Raw genomic sequence first — 18,835 nt, 5'->3', positions numbered from 1 at the left:
GGTCCTTATTATGAGAATGTATTTGTTTCTTATAATAAAGACCGGAGGTAGTATTGTTCAAATGTCATTACGCGGTGATCAGCACACGTTGATAGTAATCTTTGGCACCAAGTGCAAGGATTTCAGATTCAATCTCATCTTATATCATCAAGTTTTGAAATAATGAATTATTATGTCTCATTCCTTATACATTCCATACAGATGAAAATAATTTCTTAGGAGTTGGATACCATTCTATGAAACTAATGAAATTTGCAGATAGCTATGGAAGAATGGATCTATTCTATTAAGGTAACTTTCAGCTGAATTATGAAATAACAATCCTGATGAATAATAAAAAAAGACTATCTAAAATATAGGGCAATGATATCACCAAATAACCACTCAACATGTCTAAGCAGAACGTATATAATATATGAAACTGCTAAATCCTGCAGGATCTGGCAGAAAGGTTGGCTCCTGAATGGAGGCCAGAGCAAATGATTATGATTAAAGTTGATAACCTAACAACCTAATCCCACTGAATCTCTCTGTAAAAAGTCCACTCAGAAGGATTCAGTGTAGTTTTCCCATCAGCAGCAACAAGATCATATGGTGAGTCTTCTGCAAATTCAGTAGGCATGGATTTCCAGTGGAGGCATGGCTCCCATTCTGCTTCCTTAAGCACTCTCAATATCTCCTTAACCACAATTTTGCTTCCCTCAGCTGCTAAATGGATACCATCACTGCAAAACGAATAGAAGATGACAACACATTAAAGATATCGTTTAGGTTAACATATTAATTAACAACATTCTCATTTACATGTAAAAGAAGGCAGTTAATTAATATATTTCACAAGAAATCAGAAAAGAAAAAAAAACTATCATATGGAGATGAAAATATATACCAGATGAACAATGGTTTTGACATCCAGTGTGGCTTTTTTCCCCCTATTTCACACCTTTTTAGGAAAAAACTCATGCAGATCCATAAATGCTTTTGATGTTATTCTCTAATAAAAAACAAAGTTTTACTTCACTAATCTATGCAATACAGGTTTGCATTACAGGTCAACATAAACTTTCAAGATGAAACTCCAATTCTTATTAGAAAATGACACCAAAATTATGTGATTACTTTGTTAATCAATGCAACATAGCTTTGGATCTAAGTTTTGTCCTTTTTTTCATTGTGACTACCTTACCTCTCAGAAAAACATGTTCCACAACCTATTGTTGAAGCACTGTTTCTTATCACTGAATTCTGATAGATGAAACCCAATGAAATGAAGACACTAAATGTAAAAGCAGTCAGGAGTGCACATAAATTTTAGAGTGAAAATTCATTTTGGTCCTTGGAAGGTTCGGTAGACATCACTTTGTCCTCTAACTCCCTAAGAGATATTGCATCAATTTAGTACCTCAACCGTGGAAAGTAACCAAAAAACCATCCTTCTATGCACAAACCGCAAGATTTAGGGAGTAAATTGATGTCATCTTTCTATTATTGAGGATCTACATTGATGTCAATTTATTTAGAGGACATTCAGTCTCCAACTTTCAAGAACTAAATTGATATGACTTATCTATTAGGATCAAAAACCAAGTTAATGTCATTCCAATCTTTGAAAGATAAAAAATAGTTCGAATTGTATGGACATGCAAACCAGTGAAGTGAAAAGGAAAATAAGAGATTCTACAACTTGCAAGCAAGTAACTGATGCAGGTCTAAATTAATCAGAAGATTGCATCAGTCAGTATGCTTTTAAGATGGAAGATTACAAGCTCAAGATACTGGAAAAGAGCTAGGGAAGGATTTGGGTATTAAACAATTAGATTGCAATATGACAGCGTTCGGAATTTTAGTGGTATTTGGGGGGCGGGGGAGAGAACGATAAAGTCAAGAAGCTTACGTGAAACAAGCATTCATCCAGTCATCTCTCTTCTGCAGTGCATTAAAAAGATCAACAACTTTGACATCCAGTTCCTTGCATAGCTTAATACAAGCTTCTGAGTAGCTTTGGCACAATTCATTTGTTCTTACCAGCTCACTAAAAATTCCACTGATTAAGAAAGGGGATTAAAAATCAAGGTTAAAACTTATGGTGTTATCTGAACACAAGTACAGAGATGAAAAATTGAGCGGAAAAAATATATCATCAAGCTACCTAGTGTTTCCACGCACTTTTTCCTCATTGACTGGAGGACAACTGAGAACAATGATACGTATCTTTTCAGAGAGACCCTGACAATTAATACCCTCTTATTAAATTACAAATAATAATTTCCCTTTTAAAAATGCATTTTTTAATCATCATAGTAGGCAAAAGATCATCATATTTAAGATTCATTTTTCTTCAATATAGAAGTTACAATCTGCTGCCGTTCCTGCATAACTGCAAATATTTTTCACTATGTTTTCTTAGATATCCTTTTTTATTTTTGCTGTTTTCTCTTTTCGCATTTCCCTGGTTCGTTTAGCTTGTTAATATTTGGAAAAATACACTAAATGAAATAGAACAATATTCACTTTGTCCATTTCAAATGGTGTCCACTATTATCCACAGACTATATTTTCTTGACACCTCCACATCTTAATTCTGCAACCAAACTATTTTAAATATGTTTTGTCATATAAAATTATATGTGAATAAAATGACCTCAGGCAAACTACATTTCATAATTGAATATACTATTGATTTGTGTTGATCTATTCCACTGAGAAATTTGTGAGAAACAACTTTGGAGAACCAAAGATAGGTAAGATATACATCAATGTGATGGCTAAGCCTTCAATAAGTCAAGTGTATTTCCTCAAACTTGATATTTTAAAGAAATAGTTTAGCTTCCATATTAACAAAAATGAACTGTCTAGTGCTCTATGTGTCTGAAAGTGAAGATGTCTGTCTATACAGCAAAAGAACCTGGTAATTAACAGCGCAGAAGTACCTGAATATGAATCAGAATCTTTCTCATGTTTTCAATATATTCATGAAGAGGCACATGAGGGCCTAAGCCAGACGAATGAGGACCCATGGAATCATTACCTCCAAAATAAACTATCACAAGAGAAGGTTGTATTGCAGCATCCTGGGAAGTGGGATACAGAAAATTATATAATGTAAGAAGGATAATAAGCTACATCAAACTATCAAATTGAAAGAGTATAAAATTAGTGAGATATCCCATTAGGACATCAAAATGCATAAAGAACTGGGGAAAAAATATATCATTTCAAGAAACTTTGTGCTTTAACTGATAAATCATTTTAAACTACAGGCTACATCAATCAAGCATCAGCTGAAGTGAAGAATAGCTGCACCAAAGGCATCATTTTGGTTTTGAGTTCTGCCATGTGAATGGTTGCTTTAGAGGTACAATACCTTTGGAAAAACTTGATTAAGGACTTGGAGGGCACGTCGCGAGTTCCATCCATAGTATCCTCGCAACAATATGTCGGCCTACAACAAGAAATTTTGCACCGTCATAACTTAAAAGATGACTATTCTCCTTAATATTTCATTAGCGAAAGAGAAACAAAAAGAAAAAATGCTCATGATAAGCACAGAGGAGAATGCATGGTTACTTAGTACTTAGGTTTCCTCTTTACCCACACTTATGAGATGTAAATGCCTGGATACAACCATTGCACATGCTTCCTACTTTGTAATCATTCAGAGCATCTTTTAGGTGATTATTAGGAAGGGTAAAATATAAAATTTGAAGGCATGAGCAGGACAAATACATAGCAGTAACCAAAACGAAAGTAAACCAAAAAGAATTTACAAATTAAAATAATTGACTAACTTTATGATTTTCTTCTTCAAATTTCCATTATTAAACTCATTAAGGTTCAATTTGGATAAGTTTTTCAATAAGTACTTAAAGGGGAAGAAAAAAAAAAAAGGTATGAATCAAACTTCTCTATAAGTTAAAATCAACTTATGTACCTCAACATTTTTAGAAGCTTCCTAGTTTAAATTTTTTCATAAGTTAATATGCATAAGTTTATTTTAACTGATAAGAGAAATTTGATTTATTTTACCTTCTTACTTCATCTTATTTTCTTCTCCTACAAGTTCTTGTAAAGAACAACTTTGTCCAAATTGCCTCTAACTAAATGAGGGAATACTTAGTCAAATGCAATAATGGTAATACTTCTAGAGAAGTCAACCATGATGTTACACTTGAAGCTTAGTATCATCAACATTCATGCACTGAAGTAAATTTATTCAAATTCACTTCTTTGTTTTGAAAATCATACACAGCTAATGAGACACGAGTCAAAGATAAGATTTGAGCAATAATTGAGTAGCTAAATTTTTTTTAGAGTAAATTACCATTTTGATCCCTGAAAAAATGGGTTGACATCAATTTGGTCCCTAAAAGATAAGTGAAAAACACTGTATTCCTTTGGACACAAATCTAATCCCTCAATCTCATCATAGTTTGTACACAAAAGGATGATTTTGGTGTTGCTTTTCAAGGATTGAAGAGCCCAAACTGTCAAGGACCAAAAAGAGGTTTTTTTTTCTTGTCTATGACTGGGTATCCCCACAAACAAAGTTCTGAGACTACCCTTCAATCGGGTGGTGATTAGGTAAAAGTAAAACTTTTTTCCAGAATGGTGACTTTAGGATTCAAGCCCCTAACTGACATTGCAATTAAGGTCACCTGGGCTTGTAGTCCATTTTCACTGTGACCAACCACTATTGGGACTTTTCTTCACAAGCCAGGAAAAAGTCAAGCAACAAAAAGGTCTTTTTTTCACCAGCCCCAAGATGTCGCTCAGCAAGGTTTTAAATTCTGGTTGCAGACGCGGTTTTGTCGCGTTCCTTGATGTTATGGGAAATTGCAAACCATGTGGTCACTATCGCGGTCACATACACTCAAAAAACCCTGACTTTGAGACCAAAATTGCAGTTGATTGAATAAGATATATGAGTTATTGTAAACATGTGTCACTATTTTTAATTCTCACGGATAAAAAAAAATCTTGTCTCTCAGTCCCAGATGGGAAGCAACATGGAGTAGTTTTTTAGAGTCCGCGTGATGTGAATTGGAACAAAAAAGTGAAAAACCAAACTAGCTTTTAAAATTGAAGAATTGGTAAGCATCCCCTATAGATGAGCCAATGAATGAAACCCTTTATGGGAAAAGTGAAAGAAAGAGAAGAGTGGCGTTGAGTTTGTTGAGGAAATAACATTCACATGTCATTGGAGGATGCATGATATGATTATATTGAAATTGTATTGGTCAGCACCAACAATGGAAGAAATCACAATTGTTGGTGAAAGTTGTAAGCAATAACAGAGAATGAGAGATTGAGAGAGTGATGAGTTGATTAGTAATACCTTACGAGAGTAGATGTCAGAAAGATGAGAACCCCAACCACCATGGCTGAAACTGAGTTGGACAATGGAGGATCCGAAGAGAACGAACAGAGGCCTCGCAGGTGCAGCCATTTCCCTCCTAATCTCTCTCTCTCTCTCTCTGTGTAACGTTAGTTGAGTGAGTTGTTGAGGTTAAGAATGAGCATGAGAGAGAGAAGAAGGGAGAGTATATATAAAAATACAAGATACAGAGGAGTCTGTTCCTAAGCTCGTGGAGTCAATGCAGCCTATGTTTGTATTTTGTGGGATACTAAAAGCAAATTGTTTAAGGTTTGGTTTGGTTATCGATTATCAATGATGATTTTGATTCCTTAAAGCATCTCAAAATGTTTGGTTATGATCTCACCTTCCAGCCTTCCACTCTCCCCATCATCATTCACCCAAAAAAGGGAAAAATAAAAAGTCGGTTTACGCTCACAATCATTTTATTTTTATTCTCGAGAATTTAGGAAGTGATTAGTATAACGAAAGCTTTTTCATGTTCCACAATCAAAATTTCTAGGAACTATATTTTTCTATAAATAAATTTGGTTGTTAAATATTCTTTTAGGAGTTTATATATTTTTTTAACAAACTTTATATCTTTTGGCCATATAACTTGAGATTAAGGGATTATCTATTCCATGTAAATATGTTGATTGAGTCATAATTGAGCTCAAGTCTCTTCATGCTTATGAGCTGGAAACTGAGGGATTTGCATCCTCCATTCATATGTTGATTGAGTCATGATTGAGTTTGAGACTCTTCGTGTTTACTCACTCAAGATTGAGGAGTTGTGCATCATACTATCATATATCGATCGAGTCATAATTGAGCTTGAGTCTCTTTGTGCTTCTGCACTTGAGACTGAGGAGTTGTGTACTCCTCTGATCATATGCCAACTGAGTCATGATTGAGTTCGAGTCTATTCGTGTTTACGCACTTAAGACTAAAGGATTGTGTACCCTCTTGATCGGGGTACCGATCGAGTGTATAAACCCCAAATTGACCTATAACTCAAATATAATCGACCTACACCAATTATGATTACAAATTTCACAATAATTATTATAACCACGTCATAGGGGGCACAATCTCAATCATATTGTAACCATTTAGGGTATGCTCTCAAAGATCTTCGGAGCAACAACCAGATCAAGATATGGGAAACCGCCCCCAAGATATCAGGGGGTGTATTTGATGCATGAGGGGCATTTAACTCAAAATTGAACTCAGGGATAGGTAGGTTACACATACACACGTTTGGTTAGGTTTTGTTAACCTATGAATGATCCTACTGGGACAAAATTAAAGAATAATGTGATATTTTATACTTATCATTCTAATTATTTATCACATTAAATAATCTAATATGAGTAACGTGAGATTTTTATCACAAAAAAAAAAACAAACTCATAAAAAATAGTATCTTACCTTTATGAAAATAATTTTGTGATAAATTTAACTAAAAAACATTCTCAAAAAATATTATTTCCTAGGAATGATATTTTTTAAAAATAGATATGAAAAATAAGAAACCAAAATTCTCAATTTAAGATTCATAAGAAATCAAAAAATTTCTTCCCTAGCAAACGCCTCTTTAAAGGCTATCAAAATAGGTCACTCAACTTGTCCCGACTCCACAAATTAAGACGCGAAAATTAGGATGAATTGAATTGGCCTAAATGTTTTACAAACAAAACTTCGGTTGGTCTTGCTTCATTTATTGACATTTCACATCGGACACTTAATTTCTCAATAAATATTTTTCTATATACATAAATTTAGAGTTCAAAATTTTTATTCATATATTAATAAAAATAGTTATTTATTAATCATTTCACATTATGAATTTTGCTCACACGTCATGTTTACATCATGATGTTACGTCAAAAATCCTTCTTTTAATTTTCTATATGAATATTTGGGAATGAAATTTTAAATTAAAATGGTCACGAAAAAATTTGTCATAAATTTTAATAAGATTTCTCTTTTTCTTATTTATATAGAAAAAGAAACATGTTTTTTTTCATAGTAAAATTATATAGAAACTTCAAGCAAACGAATCTATTTTCATGATATTTGTAATTAAAAATAATTTTTAAAAAGAATTAAAAAAATGTTATTAATTTGGTTCAACCTAATGAACTTAAAAAAAATAGGTTTTGTTTGAGGTGATTACAAATTTTTAATTTTTAAACATAATTTTCAAAACATGACTCAAATTTTAACTCATTTTTATACATTTTATCATTTATTTTTAAAACAAAAAAATGGTGAATTTAACTTTTATTTTTAACAAGACATATTATTTACTTTTGAGTATGATCTTTATCATTGTTATTGTCATCATGACACTAATATTATTATTGCCATCACTTTTTGACACTTTTTATTATAACATTATTTTTTATAATTGATTGAAATTTATTTAACAAATTATACAAACATGTCCTAAGATTTCATGTAACTACGGATAATCTCACTTTTTCTCTACATTAATTTCCTTTTAAGTCTGAAAATATTACACTAACCCCATTTATAAGTTTAAAAAACATTATCCTAATATTCTCTTAAATCTTACACTAATACTCCCTATAGGGAAGCAGAAGTACTAGTTAAAAAAATATGGAATGCTTATGTAATTTCACGAAATCTCGAAGTTATTGTAATTTACTCAAATTTATTAGGTAAATCTCATTTTTAAGTCACAAGAGATAAACATTAAATGAGAAATGAGATTCATAAATTTTTAATAAGTTTCCGTCAATTATAAACATTATTAAAAAAAACATCAGAAAGAGTGTTCGTAACCTTAATGAATCTATATCTAGTTTGAAGTTTAAATAAAATCATAAAAGTATTTATTTGCAAACTTCTTCTTTTTTTCTAAATTGCTTTGATGTCATAAAGTTTTTTTTAAGAAAAAACAAGAAAGTGAAATAGAGAGAAAGCAGAAAAAAAGAGAGGAAAGCTAAAGTATCACAAGGTCTAACATTGTGCAATAAGGCAAAAAAGCACAAGTACTGAATAAAATTAGAAAACCAGGAAGGTATAATATATATATATATATATATAATCTCAACGTACGCATTATCACTAGATATAAAATAAAAAGAAAATTATTAATAATACACTTTATAACATATTTTTTATTATTGATTAAAATTTATTAAAAATTATAAAATTAAGAGAGAGAAAGAGAGATGCATTAAATAGGATACAAAACTTATAAAATTTTGTGATTTTTAATAGATTTAAGTCAATAAAAAAATGTTAGAGATAATATTTTTATCATTTTTCAAGTAGAAATTACTATGAAAGCAAGAGAGTTAATGAAAGTTGACACTACCTTATTTTAAAACCATTGAATGGAGAGCAATGAATCGATCAGTTGGTGGGCGAGTGGAAATGAATGAACGAACAGTACTATAAAAGAGACATGGAGGGGACGAGAGTAGGCTATCCTTTACGACTACCATAATGGCATTTCGTATTGACACAACTGGTTTTGGCGGGGAGTTCAACAAACAAACCTAAGGCATTTAAGATATCGGAATGGTATCTCTCACCAGCTGATCATGTTTACAAGTTACAATTGCAATTGACCACTTCTTTTATTTTGTAGTTTTTTTTATAAAAAATATATATATATTCATTTTGGTCCTTAAAAAAATATGAGACAATGGTAAATTATTTTCTAGATAAAAAAAATTTAATTATCAAATATGCAAGAAGAGTAATCGATTGACATTATTATTAAATTCGTAAGACAATTTTATCATTAATTTATAATGTTCAAGAACTAATTTGATAATAAGTTGTATTTTCTTATGATCATTTTGTTTTTGATAATTATGATATTAGTATTAAGTATTCATCAGTTTTATTGATGATTAATCTATGTTGAGAAACCTGCCTAGTCACCTTTAGGCAGGTCTTTCTATCTGACCATATCACTCGTGCTAATGACTTTCAAATTTTAAGTATCAATTTGATAATTATAAAATTTAAAACTAATTTGTCATTAAATTGCTCACAAGATTAATTTATCACACTTTTTATATTCAGTTATTAAATTTGAAATTTTTATCTTTCAACTCATTTATTATCCTCTCACAAACATAAAAGTAATCTTAATAATATCATTAGACATGACGTGGATGACATAAAAAGAGATTTTATCTATAAGAAATTGTAAAATATATAATTTTTCTCAATTTTAATATAAAGACATATTAAGACAACTAATGTGGACTCGTTTAGAAAATTATTATATAGACCTAAGACAATACATTCAATTACAACCTTAACCATTCTTTAGACATTTGATGATTTCCATAAGAAAGGTTGTCCAACCATAAAAAAAACAATGTTAAGAAGTTTCAAATCCACGCATATAGAGAAGGTGGAAGTACATACAAGATTACAATATTGATCTAAAAAAAATACAAGATTACAAAACAATTAACCGCTAGGTGTTGTTTCTTAATCCTGAATCAACATTTCTTTTTTGGCAGAACTAACATTTCTATTGAGGATTTAAATGTTTATCGCTGAATGAAATTGTTTATTTATGTTCGTAATTCGTACCTAGATTGATTGTTAGATTAGATGTACAACTTCTAACTAAAACTCAACAGCTTTCTATATCCCTGACGTTAAACACGTGAATATTGCTTAAGAATAGACCATCCATTTAAGTCCGTATTCCAATATTTCCCCCCTCTTAAATAGTAACATAAATTGGTTGGTATACTTAATCATTGTTGCAACTTGGAGATGGAATACGATCTTTGCAATCATTTTGCAGGTTCTTCTGGCTTTAGAATTGTATATTGTATTCTCTCAGAAAAAAAAAATTGTATATTATAGATAAACTTTTCAAAACATGTACGTATGTATAACAAATAAAATAAAATATTAAAATGATTTCTCGATTGTATTAATTAAAATGATCTTATATGCACGTTCATTTTTTTTTAGAAAAATCTTTATAATGTTTCATAAGTTAAGATACATAAGTTTGCTTTAACTTATGAAAAGTTTAATTCATCTTTTTTTATGAATACATGATGGAAAATTTATATAAAGTGATTTATATTCTAAGTTCTAACTATTACTCCCTTTTTTTCAATAACAAAAAAAAGGATCGACACTTAATTTTGTCACAATGTTGTACAACATGTTAATAGTTTATGGAATTGATATTTGCAATCATCTTTTTTTTTCTTACATTTGCAATCATCTTCTGTGCTGTTTCTTATGCTTTAGAGAAAATAAGTTCTGTCTCTTTTTCTTTTTTTTTTAAAAAAAAGGAAAATAAGTTCCGGTCTTCCAACGGTATCACTTTAAAGGCACTAGAAATTTATGAGGATTCAACAATACGTGGGCAGAGCATTAAATGACAGATCACGTCAATACATGCATTCACGGAATTCTCCGCGTACGGTTTTATAAATGAATTTAGAGCTGTTGAGAAATTTAGAATGTTGAAAAATTTTAAATTTTAAGAATTTTAAATACTTTAATTGAAATTCTTTTATTTTCAAAATTTTGTGTTTGGATAAAAAAATTAAAATTATGAGGATGAAAAAAATTAATAAAAATAAAAATATAATTGATGTGTTAGTTATACATGTTCTTCTATGCTTATACTCGAATGATGTGTTTCTTGAAGAAGACGATAAGAAGAATTTCAATTTTCTCACTTTTTAGAAGAAAATTGAAATTTCAGATTTTTAGTTGTTTAAAATTCTGTTTTAAAATTATAAAATTTTAAATTCTTCATAAAGCATTCAAACAATGAATTTTAAATTAGAAAGATTCAAATTCTTTGATAAATTACTTTCCTCAGTTAAAATTTTCTATCTAAACACACTCTAATTAAAAGGCTCATAATTAAAATTAATTTATGTGGGTTTTTTTAACATTTTTAAAGAAATTTTACTCCTAATTATATGTGGTTTATAAAGTTTAAAATCACATTTTTTATAATAATTAATTTTTTTATTTCTTATATCTTTGTTTTCTTATCTTTAATTATTTTACAGGTGTATTTTTTTGTGGAGTGGAAATAGAAATAAATGAAATAAAAAACTTCACAACCACAATATTTTATTAAAATTTTATTGTATTTTTTAGTTTCTACAAAATAATTTTAAAAGACAAATAAAAAGGAATAAATATAGTATTATGAATGTTAAGATTAATGATTCTTGTAATAATTATTTTAAAAATTATAAAATATAAATTATAATTAATAAATATTAAAAAACCAATAAAATAATAAAATCTAACACAATTGATAGATAACTAGATTAGTGACATTATTTTTTGAAAGGAATTAATCTCTAATTATCTATTGAAGGATATCTTCGATAAAAAATAATATAAAAACTTTAAATTGAGAGCATGTTTGTAAAAACATAGTTTCTTTCATTTTAGCTACTTTTATATTAAAAGTTATAAAATAAGCTAAAAGGTTTGGGACATCAACTGGAATTTATCATAAAAAAATTCTTCTAAAAAATAAGTTGATTTCATAAATTTGAAAATTTGTAACTTTGTGTTTTTTTTATCATTTTTTTTCTCTTTCAACTATTTTTCTTATAAAAAAGTTATTTTTTATTGCATCCGAATGAGATTAATTACTTTAAGCAAACTTTAACAAAAGAACCGAGTCTAATTACAACAATCGATTGTTGAAATAATCACTGTACAAAATTAAACCCGGCCTTCGTAAATGGATCATATCATACACCAACCACAAGGTCAGTCACTCTAAATCTAAATGTACTACTCAATTACTTGTTCTAAGAGAGGTGGTTGCAATTCAATTGTAAAGGGTGACAAGAAAAATGAGCGGAAAAAAAGGTTAATAAGTAACCTAGAATAATTCAATGGAGATAACTTGATTGACAATATTTGCTGAATTTGTGGAATAGTAGGAGCTTGATCTTCACATAGGACACTTTTGGAAAAGAATAAAAAGTTTTAAATACAACTAAATCTTAAACTATTAAACTAAAAATTAGTCTCGTAATTGATCTAAAGAACTAAAACTTATAGAAATATCTTAGAATCTCACTTAGACCAATGATCCTAATTATGATTGTTGAAAAAATAGAACTAAATTTAAAATAATTAATTAGTTAATAAATATAACAATTTATTTTTATTTACATAAATATAAAAAAATTTACATCATCATCTAATTATAATTTATATACAGAATAATCATTTGATCAACCAAATATCCAGATAATCGGACACCTAAGAATTATAAACCTAAATGTATTATACTTATAATCATTTAATACCATCAAGTAGGTATTCGGCCAATATATGCTTAAGTTCAAAATAGGATAGGGAAATCCTAATTAGAGGGGTGACAAGGGTTAAGCTCCCTAATCACACTTAGCATTGGATTACCTAAAATGGTAATCATCTCTAAAGGCCCATAGGTAAATAAAAAATAATGTTCATTCTCATTTATTACTGATATTTATTGTTATGAGTCGAAATCTTAATTATGTATTGTTATGAGCCGATTTTTTTTTTTTTTGAGAAAAATGTAAATTATATTAAACTCAAAATGATACAACAATAAACGGGCATACCCCGCAGCCGGAGAAAATTAAAAGCCTCCTTAATACAAGAAAACCTATATCACAATGCTAAAACAAATGCAACAGGTGTACTTGTCTATACATAGAAAACTTAATCTTGCTAATAACCTCTATTACAGAAAATTGATAATCTTCAAAAATCAGCTTGTTCCTAGACAGCTAGATGCAGTAGACTGTAATTGCTATAGTCAGACAATGAAATTTTCCTTAAACACCTGATGTGAATATACCCCTAATTAAAGAGTCAGTAATGCGTTGCAAATAAGTGAAACGCCTGGGAAAGGAGTCAAATCACGAATGTGAGCCCAAACTTGAAGAGATTTCCTGCAAGAAAAGAACAAATGAGCATTTGACTCAGCCTCATTTAAACATAAAGGGCAGAGGGAACCCTTGTTCAGAAAATCAGCTTTGTCAAGAGTAAACAACCGGTTCCTTTTAGCAAGCCAAAGAATGAAAGACATCTTAGGGGGGATTGCTGGATTCCATATAACAGAACACCAACTAAAGTAGGCTTGACACCTTTAATGTATTTATAGACTTTGTCAACAAGCAATTGTTCATTGGTGCTCCAAGATTGAATCCTCTTTTTTGCCTCTTCCGTACTTAGCTCTTTGGAGATAATAAAGTCCCTTATTTGAATGATTTTCTTTATCAAAACTGAATCTGATGAAAAAGTATTGTAATTTCATACATCGTTCCCTCTGAAATAATAATGGTGAACCCACCAAACACATAAAGAATCTTTGTTACCATATATGAGTGTCACCTTTTAATTGCAAGTATTCTTTTTTTATAATCACTTTCCCATAATTCTACTTCATTTTTTACATCCAGGGGGGGACTATTGTGGAGTGGTTTGACTTGGTTGATTGGCAGAAGGGTAAAAGTCACAGTCATAGGCCCATCTAGGATAACTGGTGTCGGGTGATTGGGAAGAGTAATAGGAGAGGATCCCTATCCCATAAAAGTTACGGTATTATTCTTGACGTCCATAGCCCATTGCATGCCTAGAAAAGTTGCGTGGATCAAAGCCTAAAAAGGGCCTAGAGTGTTTCAATTCACCTATTTAATTAAATAATTTATTAAAAAAAAACAAAGAAGTGAGAACAAACATCATATAGGTAAATTAAAATAGAAAATATAACCATTCAAACATATACAATTAAATGATGCATGATACTATCATAAATCTATAATATTGGTTCAAGAATGATAATGTAAAGGGCCCAATAAAATTATACTCCATGGAGAGATCACCTATTAAGAGTTTGGAGTGACTAATCAGGATAAATGAGTTGTACCATGGTCAATATGACACTATGGGGCCACCCACTTGGTCTAAATTTACACTCATTTAAATCCCCAAGGTAATAAAAACATCCACGTACACATCCTGGTCATCAATTTGTAAAGCATAAACAACGTGTCACGATAATGCTCATACATAGTTTGATTTAATATTACATCCTTAATTCAATCACACATTAATTTGTATCATATTCCTTGATATGCAAATTAATAAACTTATTTGCGTAATCGAGTAACTGTGACACTTAATTTAATTTTTTTTTCCAACGACACACACAAAAGAAGACCAAACAATTATAAAAGAAAAAAAGTAGAATTTGAGAGTCTGATATTATTTATTATTATATATCTCTCACGTGCAGTGTTAACTATGTCTATGATAAAAAATAAATTATATTTATGGAACTAAATTTATAAGCAAGGAGTTTAAATTGTTGTGATAAAAAAATGATTAGTTAAATAGAATTTAGCAAGATGGATTTAGTAACAATTAGAGGGATGAAATAAAGGGTTAGTAATAATTAAGCACATAAAATAAAACAGGCAAGATGAAGTGAGTAATAATTAGAAAGGTTAGATAAAAGGTTAGTGATAAGTAGAAAGACAAGAAAAATTAACAAGATGAAGTTAGTAATAATTAGAGAGGTCAAATAAAAGGTTAGCGAAAAACTAACTAAATGACAGTAAATAGAAAAGAAAAATTGGTAAGATGGGTAAGGGATTCCTATTAGAGTATAGATTAGGTTAGTTACAAATTAGTTATTAATTTAGTTAGTTACAGGTTTAGTTATATAAGGTTTTATGTATTTATGTAAAAATTAATTTGTTCATTTTAAGCATTATCTAAAATAGTAAAATACTTCTAGTTTGAAGAAGATAATACATTTGCATAAAAGAAAATAAAAATAAAATGAAAAATTAAAATATAGCTAAACATGCCGAAAATACATCGGTCAAAACATAAATTTAAAAACAAATCAAAATGTAGGTGTGATCATGGTGCATAACTCTTAGAAATGTTCGACCAATATCGACTTTCTCAATCTTCTTTCAAAAGTCCAAAGCAAACATCAAAACTCTCAAATCATCAATCCATGAAACTATCAAAGCTTAACCATCAAGTAGAAATTATACCTCAAAGTTTAACCACTTGCCAGAAGCAACAAGGCTTAACCATTAAGATCAGAAGCAAAACAAACAATTCAATACTTAACCATCCATGACAAAAACTTAAACAATGCTTAATCACCATGGACAAAAGCTTACATCAACAAAATAGAATAATCACAAAATTTGTCTTCTATGAGAACTTTTCACAAATACTTTGTGCACCAACAATAATCAAGGCTTAACCACCCATGACAGAAGCTAAAATCATCAAAACATGCCTAAAAGGATGAAAACAATAAGCCAAAACAGGCCAAATATCAATGAAACAATGAAAAGATTATTCACCAAACAGTTGGTGTGCACCTTTTTGAAATAGTGCAGAATTTCAAATAATAGTCAATATCTTCAAAATCTTCAGTAGCATTTAATCAAACACCTTGTAGAAAAACTAAAACTTTAATGGAGGCAAACAATTATGATTTCTTAGATGAGGCTTTGACTGTTGCTGTCTTTTTATCAGCTGAAACTACATTGCTACTAGGGCAGAGGAAGACTAAGAAGAAGAAGAAACAATACAATATCTAACCTTCCTGATGGTTCTGGATTGGGTGATCACATTCAATTGCTGCAGATATACGAGTGTTGGGATCAAACTGATTTTGACATTGGTTGGTGCAAAGATAATGGCTTGCAGGTGTGAGGTGCAATGCGCTATGTGCCACCAGAAGCCAGTCACGTTGATGTCGATGAGGAAGGGTGTCGCGCGATCCATGCCTATGAGGAAGTGACTCAAAGGAGCGTGTTTTCGAGACAAAGTGCTGGTGAAGGAGGTCGTTGCTGTCGTGAATATGTGAATAAACGCTGGTGATGTCACACCATTTGGTGATTGCGCCGGTGAGGGCAAGAAGCGAGTCTTCATGTGTTTGGATATGCAAGTCCTTATTCCACCATTGAAGGAAAATGTGGTTCCATAAAGTGCCATAGTTGAAAATGTTATCCTTGAAAGTGAAAAATCAAAACAGTGTGGAAGAAGAAGCATAAATCATAACGAGGTAGTGAAAAAAAAGAGATGAATGCTCTAATACCATGATAAAGATCAAGGTAGTGAGATGGAAAGAAGAAAAAAGAGAAATCGAATACTATTTTGAATAATGCTCAGAATGAACAAATTAATTTTTACATAAATATATAAAATTTTATATAACTGACTAAACTAACTTATATCTAACTAAATTAATAACTAATTTGTAACTTACTAAATTAATCTATATATCTAATAATACCACACTGAACAACCAAAGTTATATTTCCTTGTTTTAAAATACCATGATAAATGTCTCCTTCCCCTACTTTAAAGAGAATGACTTTACAACAATGTCAATTCTCAATCTACCAGTTTTCTTTGAAAATAGACAATTTTTTTGTTATGCCTTTGGTTTGGGGACCACTTCTTCCCCTATTTATGTTGTTCCTCAAGGCTGATTGGGTATCTTTATTAAATTTCATTATTCTTTTTATTCTGTTATCGTAGCCTGATGACGAGGGTTAGCTATTTTTCACACAAAACATGGTTTCTCCACCTTGCAAGGCTATAACATACTCTAATCATGAGAGCTGCTCTCAGTTGATTTAGTTGAGATTAAACTCAATTCATAAAATTTTGTTCATCTCTTAGTTTGTTTTGCCCCTTTTTGGTTAGTTCCCAATTGGTTTCATGAATTATCTTTAGTTTTTACTAGTTAGCTGGCAAGCCATGTGCAAGTTAATTATAACTTTGCCACTTGCTCCTAAATATAATGGCATCGTAAGATATACAATGAATAGAAATTGTAACGTAGATATAGATAATTTCTTGGTTATTTTAGTTTCTTAATACTAATTAATATTTTTACGTCCCTTTTCAATTCAGATTTTAGTTTTGCCAAAAAGAAGAGAACAAAATTGTATCATTCCATATAAAATTGAAATCGTTACTTAATGTCATTGGTTAGTGGGCTCAAAATAATATTGAAAAAACAAAAATATATTAGACAAATGAGTTATATAAAGGAGATGCAGAAGTAATTGACTCTTTTTTTTTTATATATCAATTTTAATAGTTTAAAAATGGTTAGTCCGACATACTAACACGCCTCACCTGAGTTCATTTTTTTATGGATTAAAACGAAGAGATCAAAAGAAATAATTGAGTTGAATACCCCTTAACTTGACCCACTCTTTCAATCAATTTCATTTTACCACCCATATAACATTAAATAACCTTTGTTAATAAAAGAGACTAAATTAATCAAGATCCACGTCTTTCAAGAATTTATAGTCAATTTGTGACTATTATCTTCTCGGGACCAAAATCACGTTTTCTTTTTTCCTTTTACCAATTCTCTTATTTATTTAGTTTTTAAATAATAAAATAATCGTTCATTAATTTATATTTTTCTATATTAAAACATTTTGTATGTAATAGTAATACTATAATTTTTTCCCATTCTTCTCCGCTAGTTATACTTGTAAGAAGACTTACGGCTATGTAGTTTTAAATCTTGGTAAATGGAGAAGAATTGATTTTATTTGATCAATAAATTAGAATTACCCGTATAATCTAAATAAGATACCATAAATTATAAATTTTATATTCAACTACTTATACTTAGGGAAAATATGTTTTATCTAAAATCAATTTTATTGGCCACATAATTAATTTTCTCTCTAAAAATTGAGTCTAAAACATGTCATCAAGCTCTCTCAATATTGATTTTAATACTCCTGAAAACAAACTAAACGCAACACATTGAGCATGTAAATTAAGATATGAGTGAATTACATTCATACATCTCGCATTGCACTTGATATTCCTCTTTTTTTATATCCTATACAAATCTTTTAATTGTTTATCTTATACTATTTTGAGATTCTCTTCCTCTTAAACACTGTTTAATACGTTAACAGAGAGTAAACACATATTGATTACATAATTTTTAACAAAAAAATATGTTTGAAATATTCTTTTTTTTTTCTCTTAATTCCATAAAAGACATAACACCATTTTCATTCTGAAAATATTTGAACACTCTTTTTTTTTTTTCTTTTTTCTTTTAAGTGGACATGAACTCAACTTTTGGTTCGATGTGAATCCATTATGTTGGTACCCATGTGTTAACACCATTTCTTTTTCTTTTTTTTAGTTCAATTTTTTGGTGTATGTTGGATCGTTTGGTTGCTGCATTTTTGTTTGAAGTGTTTACAACAATGTTTATTGATTGAATATGACATTTTGCTTCAAATTTTAGTGTTTTGCTCCTGTATTTGTATTTTTTTTATTTTTTTTCTTTGAAATATTTATTTTTATGACCAAGTGTTTGATATAATATTTTAATAAAAAACTACATCTTCTTTAAATGTTAACAATAATGAAAAGTCAAATATTAAAAGAAAC

The 18,835-nt window shown here is 29.8% G+C and overlaps 1 protein-coding gene across 1 annotated transcript; it reads right to left on the bottom strand.

Moving 5' to 3' along the window:
- Positions 1-265: 265 nt before the first annotated feature.
- On the bottom strand, positions 266-5,860 carry LOC100499873 (GDSL esterase/lipase CPRD49). The gene is made up of 6 exons (XM_003538415.5): positions 5,336-5,860; positions 3,365-3,442; positions 2,931-3,071; positions 2,150-2,226; positions 1,895-2,044; positions 266-725 (listed from the first exon to the last, which is right to left on the bottom strand). Exons 1-6 carry the CDS (start codon positions 5,444-5,446, stop codon positions 512-514), a joined length of 771 nt encoding a protein of 256 aa, XP_003538463.1. The 5' UTR covers positions 5,447-5,860; the 3' UTR covers positions 266-511.
- Positions 5,861-18,835: the final 12,975 nt, after the last annotated feature.

This window comes from Glycine max, chromosome 11, assembly GCF_000004515.6.
Source record: "Glycine max cultivar Williams 82 chromosome 11, Glycine_max_v4.0, whole genome shotgun sequence".
Taxonomy (NCBI): Eukaryota; Viridiplantae; Streptophyta; class Magnoliopsida; order Fabales; family Fabaceae; genus Glycine; species Glycine max.
Note: the sequence above shows the minus strand (reverse complement) of the source record. Positions and strands in the feature narration are given on the sequence as shown.